Below are 12,454 nucleotides of genomic sequence, written 5' to 3'. Positions count from 1 at the left end.
AAGTCTTGGAATCAGAAGAAGAGATTCCTTTAAAGGGATATGAGAAAGTGCCTAGGATAGTAGCTAGGTTTTAGCCTTTCACCCAGGGGCTACCGCTTTCTCTGCATGAGCTCATTGAAGGACCTGTCTCAACAGATACTTAGTAGCAACACCCTGTTCAAGTAGGTATCACTGGGGATACATAGGTAAGGTGGTGCACAAGGTGGAACCGGGGCCTGACAAACTCAAAGAAAGGACACAAAGCCGCAGCACATTACCCCTACCATTTTAGAAAGAATGCAAAATGCTTGATGTGCATCCTTACCACAGTGTGGATTTTAAAAAGTGCACAGAAACGTCCATTGTGTGCACTTACCATAACATGTATTTAAAATATACTGTTGGTAATGGTTCACAGAGACTGTTTACTAGACAGGCCTAGAGACCCTACGTGACCGTGGCACTCTGAGGGAGCAGTCCATAGCATGCATAGGGCACACATAGATGGAAATGGTGAATCCCATAGAACAATATTTCATATGAGGAGTCACCAACTCATCATTATGATCACAAGTCTGGTCTGGTTAGCAGTAAGTTATCTAGCTGAGGGAGCATAGCACCCAGCTCTTATCCAAGAGGTGGAGGCAGATGCTTGACATACAGCATGTTTGTATTAATCTTGAGGGGTAAGCGTTCTGTAAAGCATTTGTCAAATTAAGCTTTTGAAGGCAGCTGAGCATGCCTTCACCTCCCTAAACTTCTCGTCTTGATGGAGGTACCTAAAAGTTCAAAATGGCAAAACCAATGCATCGAGGAAAAATACCTTCTCTTTCTTCCTGATATCTGCCAGGTTCACCCACAGATGTCTCTCCGTTACCAACATGGTCGCCATAGGTCTGGCTTGGCAGTAGCACAGAGAGCAAGAGCCGTGATACAGCACATCGTGTGCAAGGAAGCTCTTCAGATTTGCGTCCATCGCACTAGCCAGTGACGCAAGTTGGAGCAGCTTTTCATTTGCTATGGGGGTAACAACTGGGGGCGCTTGACACTAGATAAAAAAGTTGCACTTTTGGGTGAGGTATGCTATTGCCATAGCCTACGAGGTGCATGTTCACACTTCGCTTCTAGTAATTTGGGGACAATTCAACCAGGAGGGTTGCATCCTCTATGGCTCTGGCAAGAGGTGTCTTGCAGCAAGTCTGTGATGCGACAGGCTGGTCCTCTCTGCACACATTTGTCAGATTCTACAGTTTGGATGCTACTACAGGCTCGCATGTCCTTGAGTCAACATCCTAGAGTCATGTATGTCAGTGTTTGTGTGCACACACTACACAACCTTGGGGAATCCAAACACTACCAGTGCAATGACGATGGTATTCTTGTTCCAATTAGCATTACTAAAACACACCATCGAGAGTAGCTTTTGATAGGGATGACATCTCGGGTTACTTGACTGTAACCATTTTCCCCAAAAACGTGGGAACGAGATGCTGCACCTTAATGCCACACCATAGGAATGCCTGGGCATTCTTTCAGACAAAGGTTTAACCTGAAGGTGTGTCTGTTTCATTTATTTTTATAACCCTGCAGGTGCATGTATTCAAATTATGTCAACTATAGAGGTTATTAAAGCCAATTCTTGGTGTGTTTGACACAGGCATTTCACACCAGTTTAAACAAACAATGTTCTCAGGCTTTTTCAGTGAACAGGATTATTGTCAAGTAACCAGAGATGATTATTCTTTTTCAGCTGGTTCAGAAAATGACACACGTAGCTTATCTAGATCTTATAGCTCAAACTCATTCACTGATTGTGGTGTTGTTGTTCTTGTTTCTGCTGTGTGGATAGAGATAAGACTGAAGACCTGCAGCAGGATTCTCACCAACCAAATGATCAACTACAGAGAGTCAAAGACCAGCACAAAACCCACATGAGGAACAAGTATGAGAGATTATTTGAGGGACTGAAACTCCAGGAGAATGAAAGCCTCCTGAACAGGATCTACACACAGCTCTACATCATAGAGGGAGAGAAAGGAGGAGTAAATGAAGAACATGAGGTTTTATTGATGGAGAAAACAGCCAGAACCCAACACTCACAGGACACTCCAATCTACTGCAATGAAATCTTTAAAATCTCAGCTGAACCAGGAAGTGAGGAGAAAGAGCAAATCAAGACTGTTCTTACTAAAGGCATCGCTGGAATCGGAAAAACCATCTCTGTGCAGAAGTTCATTCTGGACTGGGCCGAGGGAAAAGCCAATCAGGATGTAGATTTCATGTTTGTGCTTCCATTTCGAGAGCTGAACTTGATCCGAGATCATCAGTACAGTCTTCACAGACTTCTGCTGGACTTTCATCCTGAACTTCAAGATCTGGACTCACAGATTTATGAGGAGTGTAAAGTTGTGTTCATCTTTGATGGTCTGGATGAAAGCAGAATCACACTGATGTTTTCAGATGCTCAGAAAGTTTGTGATGTGACTGAGACTTCATCAGTGGCTGTGTTGATGTCAAACCTCATGAAAGGAGAGCTGCTTCCCTCTGCTCTCATCTGGATCACCTCCAGACCAGCAGCAGCCAATCAGATCCCCTCCGAATACATCCACCGTCTGACAGAAATTCAGGGATTCACTGATCCTCAGAAGGAGGAATATTTCAGGAAGAGATTCAGTGACCAGCATCAAGCCAGCAGAATCATCTCACACATCAGAAGAGCAAGAAGCCTCCACATCATGTGCCACATCCCTGTCTTCTGCTGGATCTCATCCACTGTGCTTCAGAAGCTCCTGGAAGAAGATCTGAGTGCTGAAATCCCTCAAACTCTGACTGAAATGTACATCCACTTCCTTTTGATTCAGATCAACATGAGGAATCAAAAGTATGAAGAGAGAGATTCAGAGAAACTCCTGCAGTCAAACAGAGAAGTGATTGTGAAACTTGCTGAAGTGGCTTTCAAACAGCTGATGAAGGGCAATGTGATGTTCTATGAGGAGGACCTGATTGAGAGCAGCATAGACCTCACTGATGCCTCAGTGTATTCTGGGATTTGCACTGAGATCTTTAAGCAGGAATCTGTGATTCATCAGAGGAAAGTCTACAGCTTCATCCATCTGAGCGTTCAGGAGTTTCTCGCTGCTTTCTGTGTGTTTCACTGCTATTTGATGAATAACATGGAGCCAGTGAAGTTGTTTCTGGATGATAAACTTGAGAGGTACAAGCACAGATCTGAGGAAAACTCTCTGTATGAGCTGCTAAAATCAGCAGTTGACAAAACTTTAAAGAGTGATAATGGACGTCTGGATCTGTTTCTGCGGTTCCTGCTGGGCATCTCACTGGAGTCCAGTCAGAGACTCTTACAGGATCTACTGACACATACAGAGAACAGCTCAAATAGCATCAAGACAATCACACTGTACATTAAAGACAAGATCAAGACAGATGACTATAACATGAAACTATCAGATGACCGCTCCATCAATCTGTTCCTCTGTCTGCTGGAAGTAAAAGATCAGACTCTCTTCAAAGAGATTCAGGAGTTTGTGAAATCAGACAAACACTCAGAGAAGAAACTCTCTGCTGCTCACTGCTCAACAATCGCCTACTTGCTTCAGATGTCAGAGGAGCCGCTGGATGAGCTTGATCTCATGAAATTCAACACATCAGATGAGGGAAGAGGAAGACTGATACCAGCTGTGATCAACTGCAGAAAAGCTCTGTAAGTATACATTCATTCAGTCAGTCAGTCATGTAATTACAGAAGAAACAGATTAGTCTGCACCCGTGACTCGAACTAATCTTTCAAATAATAACCCTGGTTTAATTAATTATATGACAGTAATTATTTATTATATGAGCACTGAAGCAGAATATAAGGAGTTGAAAGCAGACATTAGAAGCACAGCTGTGTGGAAAACATGTTCACAATCATCTCACATTAATAATTCTTCATTTAATACTCTAACGTATTACTTAATATTTAAATATTTTTTTATTCAAAGAAAACTAGACAAAAAAAGCCTTTATAAACTAATGGCAAATTTTTGTTTAAAGTCTAATCTATTAAATCTACAAATCCTGTAATAATGTACCACTAAATAAGATATGTGATATGTAATATGTTTTTCTTTATTAATTAATCTAGGGCTTTTTAAGTGTGTTTATGGAGAGCTCAGTTAATCAGGTTAACTAGAGACAATCACTAATCATTCTTCCTTTTTAATTAAACACAAAGGGTCATTAATGATGTTTACATTGTGGTCTGTAGAGTTAAGAAAATAATGTACAAAATCAACATTTTGAAACTTTTTTTAAACAGTATTACACTAACTAAACCTCAGTTGTGTAACCTTTACACACATAAGTTTTAAATGTTTCAAATGCTACAGTTTTCATTAACCAGAGGACAAATTTACATGTGGTAATTTGGCCAGAATCACACAGGTAATGATCTGCAAGCAGAGATTGTGCTGAAAAAATGTGTGGCAGACATTATTCATGATTTTACGACCCTAATCTAAAGTAAGCGATGGAAAAAAGTGATGGAAAAACTGCTACCATATGTGTGTCTATTTAAGATAGATGTGTTTTTTCATCACTACTCATATTATATCTTGTAGAAAGGGACCTTTAAATTTAAGTCTCATCAGTCCACAGAATGTGTCTGAAATTTCAGATCAATTGTTATATAATAAAAAAAAATTGAGTGGAAACAGACACGCACGTTTTTATGCATATATCTTTAAATGCAAGTGAGCTGCTGCTCCCCGCCCACTTTTCCAGAATAGGGTGGAGCCTTGACGGCTCATACCTCTGAGAAAAAAAAAGTGTTTTTGATTGTCTATCACACTGACATTGGTTTAAACTGACATGGCTTAAAAAAAACAGACTGTAAAAAAGATGGATGATGCATCTCCACTTCCTTCTGCTATAGAAAAGTGAAGCCAAAACATTCTCAGTATGGCCATTGTCATCTTGCAAAAAGGCATCATTTGGAGCCATAATCTGCGCAGTAGTGATTGTGAGGTGGAGCTGCAGTATCAAAGTCCTGCCCAAACTCTTGCAGACCAAATTGCAAGATTAAAATCATGATGCTACATCCCATTTTTATAGCATCAAATAACTAAATATAGCTGCTAGCAGCAATTATGGGGCAAAGCACTACAGAAGAAAGCCTCAGACCAACTGCAGGAATGAGTAATTAAAAGCGTTTTAAGAATATTTTAGGCAAAATGGCAGAAAAATCATAAATACAACCACTAGCAAAATTATTTATTGGCTTATCACTTTTAGCCAATAGGTGGCACTGTTAACAAATAAATGTGGCATGGTCAGTGTGAGGTGACAATGACACATACAAAGTTGGTGTCCATATGTCAAATATTTGTAGAGATACAACCTGAGATGCAATTTGGCACTATGCCTAAAATTTGTAGCAGCGCTGGATGCAAACTGTTTCATTTCATTTCATGACAAGAAATCCATATTTTTGTTTGTCAGCACAGTCTGGTGAAAATCAGACTAACAGTTGAGGAGGAGCTAGAAATAGTAGGTTTTTAACATAAATCAAAATGGCGTAGGGAGTTCAGATTTCCTGTGTATTTTTATCCTTATAGGGTGGTTGTGCTGCCTAAACCTACAAACATTGAATAACCTGTGTAGACAGGAGCCTGACTTCTTTACTGCACCAAAAACAGGAGAAAAATAATTTACAGTCGAACATAAAAGGCACCCAGTTCCTACAGCCTCTGTGGTGGAAAAGAACTACAGTAGGTGGACAACCGAAATGGGGATAACTGTAATTCAGCCGCGTGTTAAAATAATTTGCGAAACTACCACCAGGTGGCGCAAAGGGACGGATTGCTAAATGAATGTTTTTGTAAAATTAGATAAAAGGAGGAAGGAAAACAACAATAACATTATGATATAACATTGTAACATCTTTAAAAAATATTAAAACATTTACAATGAGTTAATTTCAAAAAGTAGGATAGTGTTAAGCTACAGTCTACTCATCAAAAATTTAAAGAAGACATTTACACAAAGGATCATATGCATGGTATTGTTATTAAACAGTAAATAAATATAAGGCATATATATATATATATATATATATATATATATATATATATATATATACAGTATTGTTCAAAATAATAGCAGTACAATGTGACTAACCAGAATAATCAAGGTTTTTCGTATATTTTTTTATTGCTACGTGGCAAACAAGTTACCAGTAGGTTCAGTAGATTCTCAGAAAACAAATGAGACCCAGCATTCATGATATGCACGCACTTAAGGCTGTGCAATTGGGCAATTAGTTGAATTAGTTGAAAGGGGTGTGTTCAAAAAAATAGCAGTGTGGCATTCAATCACTGAGGTCATCAATTTTGTGAAGAAACAGGTGTGAATCAGGTGGCCCCTATTTAAGGATGAAGCCAACACTTGTTGAACATGCATTTGAAAGCTGAGGAAAATGGGTCGTTCAAGACATTGTTCAGAAGAACAGCGTACTTTGATTAAAAAGTTGATTAGAGAGGGGAAAACCTATAAAGAGGTGCAAAAAATGATAGGCTGTTCAGCTAAAATGATCTCCAATGCCTTAAAATGGAGAGCAAAACCAGAGAGACGTGGAAGAAAACGGAAGACAACCATCAAAATGGATAGAAGAATAACCAGAATGGCAAAGGCTCAGCCAATGATCACCTCCAGGATGATCAAAGACAGTCTGGAGTTACCTGTAAGTACTGTGACAGTTAGAAGACGTCTGTGTGAAGCTAATCTATTTTCAAGAATCCCCCGCAAAGTCCCTCTGTTAAAAAAAAGGCATGTGCAGAAGAGGTTACAATTTGCCAAAGAACACATCAACTGGCCTAAAGAGAAATGGAGGAACATTTTGTGGACTGATGAGAATAAAATTGTTCTTTTTGGGTCCAAGGGCCACAGGCAGTTTGTGAGACGACCCCCAAACTCTGAATTCAAGCCACAGTACACAGTGAAGACAGTGAAGCATGGAGGTGCAAGCATCATGATATGGGCATGTTTCTCCTACTATGGTGTTGGGCCTATTTATCGCATACCAGGGATCATGGATCAGTTTGCATATGTTAAAATACTTGAAGAGGTCATGTTGCCCTATGCTGAAGAGGACATGCCCTTGAAATGGTTGTTTCAACAAGACAATGACCCAAAACACACTAGTAAACGGGCAAAGTCTTGGTTCCAAACCAACAAAATTAATGTTATGGAGTGGCCAGCCCAATCTCCAGACCTTAATCCAATTGAGAACTTGTGGGGTGATATCAAAAATGCTGTTTCTGAAGCAAAACCAAGAAATGTGAATGAATTGTGGAATGTTGTTAAAGAACCATGGAGTGGAATAACAGCTGAGAGGTGCCACAAGTTGGTTGACTCCATGCCACACAGATGTCAAGCAGTTTTAAAAAACTGTGGTCATACAACTAAATATTAGTTTAGTGATTCACAGGATTGCTAAATCCCAGAAAAAAAAATGTTTGTACAAAATAGTTTTGAGTTTGTACAGTCAAAGGTAGACACTGCTATTTTTTTGAACACACCCCTTTCAACTAATTGCCCAATTGCACAGCCTTAAGAGCGTGCATATCATGAATGCTGGGTCTTGTTTGTTTTCTGACAATCTACTGAACCTACTGGTAACTTGTTTGCCACGTAGCAATAAAAAAATATACTAAAAACCTTGATTATTCTGGTTAGTCACATTGTACTGCTATTATTTTGAACAATACTGTATATATATATATATATATATATATATATATATATATATATATATATGTATGTGTGTGTGTGTGTGTGCAGGCACGTGCAGAGGGGGGGGGTGTTTGGTGCTTGAGCCCCTGCCCCTTTGCCCTTTGGTGCCCAAAGTGCCCTTTTGGCAAAGCAAAATTTCCTCTAATTGTTTTTTTTTTTTTTTTTTTTTTTTTTTTGTCATAACGTTTCCTTTTGTGAATGCCTGCTCATGCCCAATCTAAATATTAGTAAAATTTTGAATCATAATTTAGCCGTCAATAAGATGACCAACATGATGACCTTTGACCTGACGAAGACTACCTCCTCATCCGACCGGGACGATTCGTCACGTCGCACGCGCATTTTTTAAATGTCAGAGGATATTTTCCAGTAAGCTGGTAAGTGGTGTTTCATTCTCAGCGAAGTGATTTTGATATTTATTTACTTATTATTATTTTACAAGAACGACGTGATGTGAGAACATGCAGATATGTTGTTTATATTGCGGTGTGTAGCCTGTAGTGTAGAGTAACGTTAGCGTGCTGTTTGAGGGAGAAAAGTTTCACAGGGATCGAGGGCAGAGGTTTCATGCCTAGTCAAAGATTTCTGAGCCAAGTTGATTTTAAATGCAGCTTCCAAACGACAAAAAAAAAAAAAACAGCAGAATAATATGTTTTATATATTTGATATAATCACACTGTTGTGATTAGATCATTCAGTGCACAGCATCAGCTGCTAAATTCAAATCTGTGTTCGCTGGCTGGCGCTGAGCCAGAGACGTTCGTACAACGCTTCATGATAACCAATCAACGGTTCTGTTGCGCGAATGCAATGGCCAATCGGAGACGTGCAGAAAAGTCATTATGAAACGCGGTGTTTTTGTTCACTTGCTCGCTGACTGAATTATTTAGCGAATTCTTTCTTCAGAGAGAGAGAGAAAAAAACAAAAAAAAATCGTGATGTGCATAATGTAATATAAAGTGATTCAGTGATTGTAATGAGAGTTTTTGAGAGTGCCTGAACTCTGGCTAAACTGAATGAAAATGTTATTTGATAATGTGAAAGTTCTTAACTCTCTGTAAAATGAAAGTGTTAAAATAAGTAACTTACAATATTGTTATTAGAATTTACATTAAATACAAATTCAGTCGTATTAAAAATATTTTATGGCATGATATGGCACTTAAGTAAAAAGTCGGGGTTTTATGTGTAGTTAATGGATTACACTACCTTTCCATTTATTGATCAAATAACAATCAAAATAAAGTTATAGAACAATAAAGTTGCAGAACGCGTTTACTTACACGTTTTAGAATCGAGATATTTCGATATTTCCTGATATATTAAGCATGTTTGGAATTGTTTTGAATAAAAAGGAAAAAATAAATAAAACATAAGCCTATATAAGTTATACAGTGCTTTCATAGCATGACTCAGTTGTTTATTGTTTTGTATCAATATTTAAGGTGGACTTATTGATTAGGTGCAAGAATAGTAGTGATGGTTAAAATAATAGATTGATGCTGAAATAGTAGATTGTGCCTTGTTCCTAGATGGACAGAGAGTGGAAAGTAATAGATCAGATGAGGAGATAGAGATAGAGGAAGAAAAAGAGGCAAATGTAGACGCACATGTGACAGAAAGAGAGCAGGGAACAGCAAGCCAGGAGACAGAGGCTGGTGAGAAAGAGGAAAATGTAGAGTGTTTTCTATAGTTTTTACTATAACAGCTGTTCTTAATTATTCTGTAGAACAGAGAAGAAAAAGCCTTCAGGTTGGGACAATTTAAGACATTTCAGTTTCTAATCCCAGAGCTATTATTAGGTGGAAATATTTTTTTTTTTTTTACTTTTAAACTTAAAATTGTCTCTTCTAATCTTTTTCTTTTTAAAAACTGCATCACAGCATTTGCTGCCGTATCAATACATAATCATCCATATCGATACGCAAATCGGCAAGGAATGCTTCACAATATATTGCTGTATTGATATTTTGAACAGCGCTATTTAAAGCCTTGTTCCATGTGTCCCTTTTATACTTTGAGCTCCTGCCCCTCCAAAGGTCTCTGCACGGCCCTGTGTGTGTGTGTGTGTGTGTGTGTGTAATGGCAATCCAAGGCTTATTCTTCACCATTTCCATTGAGAGGTGGCACAAAGGATTTGACGCGTGAATCAAAAACTAGCTTGAACATGTTTACTTTTTCCTTGTCTTGTTACATTACAAAATAAATTCAAAAATAAAGTCTACACTTATTCTTTATCCAAAGCGACTTACAGTGCATTCAGACTAACAATTTTTACATATCATGTGTTCCCGGGGAATCGAACCCCCAACCTTGCGCTTGATACCGCAGTGCTCAACCAATTGAGCTACAGGTACAAATAGAGTCATAACAGTAATTTCTCAGAATTTAGAAAAACTCAGAATGTCCAGGAAATTTAAATTCACAGTCTTTATGCAAAGCTCTTATTCTTCTTCAGCTTCTTGCAATAAGCAGAGTTTTGTTATGGGTCTGTCCAACTGACATGTTTTTGTCTGAAAACAAGCATGTCAAACATTACCAGAAGCATCTGGTGTGGCCCTGAGGATTCTTCCCATAATCCAAGAATTTCTTGGGGCAGAATTATCCACAGTGAGAACAATGTCTCCCGGTACAAAGTTTCTTTTCAATTTCTGCCACTTCTGTCACTCCTGTAATAACGGCAGGTATTCCTTAGTCCATCTTGACCAAAAAAGGTCTGTCATGTATTGAATTTGTCTCCATCTTCGGTGAGAATAACATTCCTCTTTCACAAAAACTCCCGGTGGCATGACTGGTTGTTTTTTTCATCAGCAAGAGATGATTTGGAGTCAGAGGCTCCAAGTCATTTGGATCATCTGATGCTTTAGTAATTGGTCTGTCATTTATAATGGCTTCAACTTCACACAAAACTGTGTGAAGCCCCTCATCATCTAATATCTGTTGATTCAGTACAGAATTGAAAATCTTTCGAACTGTGCGGATTTGTCTCTCCCACACTCCTCCTTGATGCGATGCTGCATGGGTATTGAAGATCCACTTCATTCCTTTTTGGACTAGAACTTCGGCTATTTTGGACTGATCTAACTCTTGGATGGCTTCTTTAAGCTCTCTTTCCAATGAAGTTCGTACCATTGTCCGATCAAACTGTAGACACCTGCCCCCTCCTGCAGATGAAACGTCGTATGGCATTTATGCATGATGAGGTATCAAGGCTGTTGGCCACCTCAAAATGAACTGCTCTTATAGTCAGACATGTAAACAGCACTCCATACCTCTTTACAATGCTGCGTGCTCGCTTTATTAAGAAGGGACCAAAATAATCCACACCTACATGTGTAAAGGGAGGAACATCTGGCAAAAGACGATCTCTCCATGATGTGGAATATACCACACTCTGTCTGTGTGTTCCAGTTGTTCTGGAGGGACTTTTTTAGCATAGCCGTTATCAATTATGTCTGCCATAAAAGCTTTAAAGTCTTTGTGAAACTTTTGGTTCTTGCTGAGCTTTCTTTTAAGACTGATGGCTCTCTGTTCTGCTATGCATTTGTTGTTTGGCATCTTGACAGGACCTTTCTTAAAGGGTAGTCCAATACAGTAATGTCCATCTTTATACTGTACTGATTGTTCAACGGACTGCATGAATTTCAGATCTTCTTGTGACATTTCATTTTTGTCACTGTAATTGCGTTCAGGAAAGTCTGCATTGAATTGCTCTACTAACAGTGTTTCAATGTCTGACACTGCAATCCTGTTCACTGTAAAACTTGGAATTCTGACCTGATCTGATTCTGCTCTCACATCTGTTCACAAAGGTCCATTAACAATCCATCCAAGTGCCTTCATGATAGCATACGGTCCATTTCCTTCACTGTTTATTATTTGTCATGGTTCTATGGCCTTGTGCGCATTGGCGCCAATCAGCAAGCATACCTCGGCACTGAGATGAGGAAGGTTAACTTGTCTCAAGTATGGCCATTTTTCTAGATCCTGTTGAAGAGGGATATTTTCCTGTTTTACAGGAATCTCTTTCTGAGTGAAAACCTTAGGAAGTTCTATATAATCTTCGCTTTCCAAACCACTAATTTCCAGGTCTGACAGAATATCACTATGTACAGGTTTTTCTTGTCCCATAGTACGAAGAAGAATCTCCGTCTTTCTGCCTCTCAAGTTCAAATCTCTCATTAAACACTCGGTGCAAAAAGTAGCAGAACTTCCTTGATCAATGAAGGCATATGTCTTTACTATTTTGTTGCTTTTCTTTGACTTAATCTTCACTGGAACTATGGCAAGAATACATTCACTGTTACCGGCCCCAGTGTATCCACATGTTTCATGATCTATGGAAGCAATTACACTCCTAGGTTTGTTCTCATCACAACTGTTGGATGTGAGACTGTTCTCCTTTGCAATGTGCAGAATGCTTGGGTGCTTCATGGAACATTCTTGACAAGTAAGTATTTTCTTGCAGTCTTTGCTTGAGTGTCCTTGCGTGAGACAGCCAAAGCACAGTCGTTTTGTTTTCAAAAATTCAATTTTATCCAAGTGTGACTGCTTCTTAAACTTGAGGAGTATAGGTTCTTTTGACAGAACAAGCATGTGGCACAAACTGTTTTGTCAAGTTGAGCTTTTGTTTCTTTCTTGCATGTTTCACTTTATTTTTTCTGTTCAGTAGATACACTTGTAA

General features: G+C 38.9%; 1 protein-coding gene across 5 annotated transcripts in view; it reads left to right on the top strand.

Annotated features, from left to right (window-relative positions):
- Positions 1-12,454, top strand: part of LOC113053949 (NACHT, LRR and PYD domains-containing protein 12-like) — a 138,406-nt gene that overhangs the window by 30,867 nt on the left and 95,085 nt on the right. For all 5 annotated transcript variants that reach the window (XM_026219110.1, XM_026219108.1, XM_026219107.1 and 2 more), the window contains one exon: positions 1,829-3,697. In XM_026219110.1, coding sequence (XP_026074895.1) covers positions 1,829-3,697 — 1,869 coding nt within the window. The remainder of the gene's footprint in view (positions 1-1,828; positions 3,698-12,454) is intronic.

Source organism: Carassius auratus, chromosome 35 (genome assembly GCF_003368295.1).
Source record: "Carassius auratus strain Wakin chromosome 35, ASM336829v1, whole genome shotgun sequence".
NCBI lineage: Eukaryota > Metazoa > Chordata > Actinopteri > Cypriniformes > Cyprinidae > Carassius > Carassius auratus.
The sequence above is the reverse complement of the archived record's forward strand: the minus strand, read 5'-3'. Positions and strand labels throughout refer to the sequence as shown.